Raw genomic sequence first — 5,068 nt, forward strand, 5'->3', positions numbered from 1 at the left:
TTATACAAGCAGGTGTAAAGTTACAGCTTTCTCTAGAAAAGCAGCTTCACACCCGGGATGGTGCAGAGAACAGGACAAACCAATGGAGTATCCCTGGGGCATCCATCTTCAGAATAGTCAGACTCAGTATTTGGAGACAGAGTCTACCCGGCTGAACGAATGCTCATCTGTTGGCCACTGTGATGGTTAATATAGTGTCAACTTGACAGGATTTGGAATCACCTAGGGCACAAATCTCTGGGCATGTCTGTGAGGGACTTTTTAGATGAGGTTAACTGAGGTGGAGAGATCCACCCTAAATGTGCAGCAGTATTCCATGGGCTGGGCCCAGGGTGAATAAAAGCAGCAAGCTAAACACCAGTCTTCAGCTCTCTGTGACCTGCTGCCTCATTCCCTGCCAGGGTGGACTGTATCTTTGAACTGTGAGTCAAAATAAACACCTCCTTCCTGAAAAAACAAAAAGAACTCTCTAAGCCCTGCTCCCAGTTTTTCCTCCAGCATAGCCACACCTTTAAGACCTCTCAAAACAGTGCCACCAACTGAGGACAAAATGTCTAAATACTTGGAGTCTATGGGGGACATTCTCATTCAAACCATCACAGATAGTTAATGTCACTTCTTAGAGCTTTGGTCGATAAAGCCATGAGGTTGTGGAAATTCAGATTCCATATGCCGGCTCTTGGCTTGGACCTCCGTGCAAAGTTCTCAACTGTCATTTGACTGTGACTTTGGTCATTCAGCTCCTAGTTGGAAGCGTCAGAGTCCTACACTCCTAAAAGGGCACCGTTGGTTTGGGGAGACTGGCTTCAGGGAGATAAATCGGGTACACCCTTACCCTGGTGACACCTGGCCATGCTCAGGTGCCTTGGTGGTCATCTTTACCTCTGGAAACAGTCCACAAGAGGATCCAGACAAATGTGTGCTACTGGGTGGATACCAGATAGCTCCAAGATTACAGAGCAGCTGTGTGGGGCAGCATAAGTGAGAGGGGCAGTGGAAACAAAAGCTGTTGGTGAAGGGTGGGAGGATTAGGGGCAGAGGAGTGGTTTGAAATGGTACTGAAAATGGAAGGTACTTGTGGTCCTGAGTCTTATACACCCTATGATATGACACCCCCCTCCCGCAGCACATCCCTACCCCTCTTAGGATCATCCCTACCCCCCTAATTCCCACAACAGGAAATGGAGCAGTAATTGTGCCTGCCTCAAAGGTTTACTGTGGGAATCGTGAGGATTAGAGAGATGACAGCCTCCCTATCACATGCACACACATGCATGCACACATCTATTCTTTTGGGGGGGGCATTGAGACAGGGTCTCCAGCTGGCCTGGAACTGACTATATAGACCACCCCAGGCTAGCTTTGATCTCACAGAGATCTGCCTGCCTCTGCCTCTGGAGTGCTGGGATTAAAGACCACCATGCCCAGCTCATTCTTAAACTGTGTTCCTATGTAGTCACCATTTCCACCTACCAGGTGCCCTGTGATGTTAGTGCGGTGATACTCCCTCCTCCCTGGTCTGTTACATGAGATAATTCAAATCCCCAAGCCACTGAATTTTGGTGGAGTTGAGATAATGTTCAAAGCACACTCAGCCTAGTACCAGGCACATAACCAGTGCTCAGTCACACACATGATTTTCACATACCAGGTCGCTACACCCTCCTCCACCCTCCCCAACACTGTGCTCCATTCTACAATCACCCTTCCAAAGGTCTCACTGTGCTCTCTGGGTCCCCCAACCCCAGGGCCTTTCCAGTCACCACAGTGAAGTCGATTAACAAAAACACATAAAATTCTTTTACTTCAGAATCTCCCGTTAAAGAGGAAGCTGAAAAGAGGGGAGGGGGGTTTAACAACAACAACAAAAAAACAAAAAACAAAAACAAAAAAACAAAAACAGCAGAATTAGTCAAATACTGATCTCCCAGGGAGATGACCCCAGGCTGGCTAATGACCCCAGGGAAGCCCCGCCACACCCTGGTTCCCAGGGTGGCACCAGGAGGGGCCAGGGAAGGCCAGCGCCAGCGGGTCCCTGCCCAGCCCTCCAAGGGAGCAGGCAAGCCGCTGGTCCGAGGGATGTCACCACCGCAGGAAGTCCCGAAGGTGCTTCCAGAGCTTGGTGACCCAGAGATTGGCACCGAGGTCCGACAGGTACTGGATCTCGGGCGTGAGCATGCGCCGGCAGAGCTGCTCGTGCCTCTGCCCGATGCTCTTCTTGAGGTTGTAACCCAGGATGGACTTGGCGCCCAGCGGCTGCCACGGCTGCATGGCCGACTCCTGGATGGCCGCAGCGTCCACCGCCTGACCTCCGTCGATGCAGATGCGGCGCATGCGCTCGTTGGCGCTGCGCAGCGTGGCCACCTCGCTGGCCATGCGCCGGCGGCCGAAGGCCTCCACCTTGCGCCAGAAGGTGGCGTTGAAGTGGCGGTAGAGCTGGGTGTCCAGCAGGTTCCAGGCGGTGGCGCGGCGGTACAGCTCCCCCGAGAGGCGCGGCACTGGCGAGTCGCGGCGGGCGTTGAGCTTGAAGTAGAGCACGTCCTCCAGGTCCCAGCACAGCAGCTCCCGCAGTAGCACCAGGGACTCGTCGAAGTACTCCTGCAGCAGCACCAGGTGGAAGCGGCGCTCCACCTCCAGGATGTGCTCCTGCACCCGCGGGCTGCTGGGGTCCAGGCCGCTGTCGTAGCCCAGGTCGAAGAAGAGCAGGTTGCGGAGGTAGTGCGCGTTGTAGCCGCTAGGGTCGTAGTAGCGGTCGGGGTCCTGCAGGAACTCCGCCAGCTTGTCCCGGCTCGAGAGCTTCCACGTGAGGGGCACCATGGACCCGAAGTAGTGGAAGGAGGACTCGAAGAGGCGCGCAGGGTCGCGGATCACCGTGATAAAGGTGGCGCCGGGCGGCACCAGCCTGCGCACTTCCTCGTAGTGGAAGCGCATGTGGTTGCAGATGATGTTGAAGCAGGCCCCTGGCCGGTAGTCCTGCACCAGGCTGCGCTCGAAGAAGGATGGGTAGTGGAAGTCGTTGCGCCCATTCGGGAAGGCGAACTTGAGCCCGTGCTTCTGGCCGAAGCGGAAGAGGATGTTGAGCAGCGTGCTGCTGGCCGTCTTGTGCGTCTTCATGAAAACGATGTTTTGCTGGGGTTGGCACCCTCCGGCAGACCTGTTGGTCTCTGGCTCACTGGAAGCAGGGGAGCAGGGAGCTGTGGACTCTGAAGTTCTGGGGAGACAGAGGATGGAGAAGTGTCAGGAGTTGCAGGGGGACTGAGCTCTACACCAGGACTGCTGGTGACAGTGGTGGCAGGGGAGTCTGGGGCAGGGCCAGTGATTTGGTCTCTCTGGCACCTGTGATAGGGGAGAAACACAAGCCCCATTCATAGTGTTGGGGTGAGATCCGAGTGAGATCAGGCATGCAGGCTGTTGCTGAATTCCTGGCCTTTCTGTCTAAAGGATGACCTTGAACTTCTGATCCTACCTCCACCTCCCCAGTGTTAGGATTACAGGCATGGGCAGCTGTACCTGGTCTATGCAGTCCTGGAGCTTGAACCTAGGGCTCTCTGTATGCTATCAAGCACTCTGCCAACTGAGCTGCATCCCCTGCCTGAAATTGCCATTTTAAAGTTAAAGGAAAAAAGCATTCACCCACTGGCTGTAGTCTCCAGATTCACTTAATCCCTCCAACTAGCATAGGCCTATCCTGCGCAGCCCTGTGAGGGACGATGTGAAATAGTCGGGTGCACAAGACTGAAAAGAATCCAGGCCCTGTGCCAGCTGAGAGCTCTGGGCAACTCACACTTCACCCCTGCCCCCACTGTGGCCCTACTGCAGCCTCAGGTGATCATTCAAGCCCTGGACTCAATGTTAGGTGACACACCTGCTCTGTAAGGCAGGCTCTGTCCTTATCCCCTCTTCTCAAAGGTGCACACCCAGACCATGGTTGTACCAGGAGTTCCTCCAGAATGTCTGGCTGGCACAGCATGGTGCAGGGTGCAGAGCGGCTGTCTAGAAGAACGCTTTGGATCAGAAAGGTGCTTCAGCTGTTATAGCCTGTGGAGAAGCCCCTCCCCACTCCCACTCTTCAGTTCACTCACGTGGTAGCCACGTTGGGGTGCAGCGGGGGCACCACGTAGGAGTAAAGCAGCAGCAGAAAGCTGGTGAAGAGAGCTCCTAGCACCAGCCCCTTGGCCATGGACTCCCAGCGCTTCTTTGGCAGCAGCGGCATCTCGGGCACCTGTTGGGAACAGCACAGACAGAATACAGCAAGGGTCAGGGGGCTGGCCCCAGGGGCTGCCAGGGCCCACAGCAGGGATCTGCCTTTGCCAGCTCTGTGGAACCCCAGCAAGGTCCAGACAAGGACACACACACACACACACACACACACACACACACACACACACACGCACATACAGGAGACTGGCTGAACTCCCTGAGAGGAGGAGAAATGGGTGGAGAGAATGTTCTGTGGCATGATTCTAATTGTCAGCTGCTTGGTGAAGACATTAGTGGTCATTGCCTCCTTTGTAGACCTTTTGGGCTTTATAGTAAAGTGCATTCCTAGGGAAAAGGACAAAAAGAACCCCTCTCAGTGTCCTGTGAACCAGTCTGTTTATAGGAGAGAATTCTTTCTATTTCAGAAGGCAGAGTTAGCCTTTCTTGTCCCTGCACCACCCTCCCAGCTGCCCTGAGAGAAGCCCCTGCTCCTCTGGGTCAGTCTAGAGAGAAGGCAGATGGAGAAACTAAGGCTCATCACTTGGAAGAAGGTGGCTCAGATCACCCATTTAGCCAGACCACACTCCTTTGCCCTCTGACTACCAGCAGGCAGGACTGCTGGGTTAGATTTGAGTTTCAAATGAGCAATAAATTTAAAAATATATATTTAGCTGTATGTGTCCCAAATATTGCATGGGATATACTTATATTAAAATTGCTTACTAGGGCTGGAGAGATGGCTCAGCGGTTCTGAGCACTAACTCTTCTTGTGGAAGTCCCAGTTTTGATTCTCAGCACCCACGTGGCTGCTAACAACCATCCTAACTCCAATTCCAGGGGATCTGACGCCGTGTCTGACCCCCTCGGT

The 5,068-nt window shown here is 53.9% G+C and overlaps 1 protein-coding gene across 1 annotated transcript; it reads right to left on the reverse strand.

The window, feature by feature from the left end:
• Nucleotides 1-1,773: 1,773 nt before the first annotated feature.
• Nucleotides 1,774-4,353, reverse strand: LOC103740444 (galactosylceramide sulfotransferase-like). The gene is made up of 2 exons (XM_008841052.3): nucleotides 4,083-4,353; nucleotides 1,774-3,211 (listed from the first exon to the last, which is right to left on the reverse strand). The coding sequence occupies exons 1-2, from the start codon at nucleotides 4,211-4,213 to the stop codon at nucleotides 2,083-2,085; spliced, it is 1,260 nt and encodes a 419-aa protein (XP_008839274.1). The 5' UTR covers nucleotides 4,214-4,353; the 3' UTR covers nucleotides 1,774-2,082.
• Between the last annotated feature and the right edge of the window lie 715 nt (nucleotides 4,354-5,068).

Source organism: Nannospalax galili, unplaced genomic scaffold (assembly GCF_000622305.1).
Source record: "Nannospalax galili isolate Female #2095 unplaced genomic scaffold, S.galili_v1.0 scaffold259, whole genome shotgun sequence".
In the NCBI taxonomy this organism is placed as follows: Eukaryota; Metazoa; Chordata; class Mammalia; order Rodentia; family Spalacidae; genus Nannospalax; species Nannospalax galili.

Coding starts and splice junctions, on each gene's coding strand:
- LOC103740444 (XM_008841052.3), bottom strand. CDS start 4,213: ATGCCGCTGCTGCCAAAGAAGCGCTGGGAGTCCATGGCCAAGGGGCTG. Junction 3,212..4,082: donor CACCCCAACGTGGCTACCAC/GTGAGTGAACTG, acceptor CTGTCTCCCCAG/AACTTCAGAGTCCACAGCTC.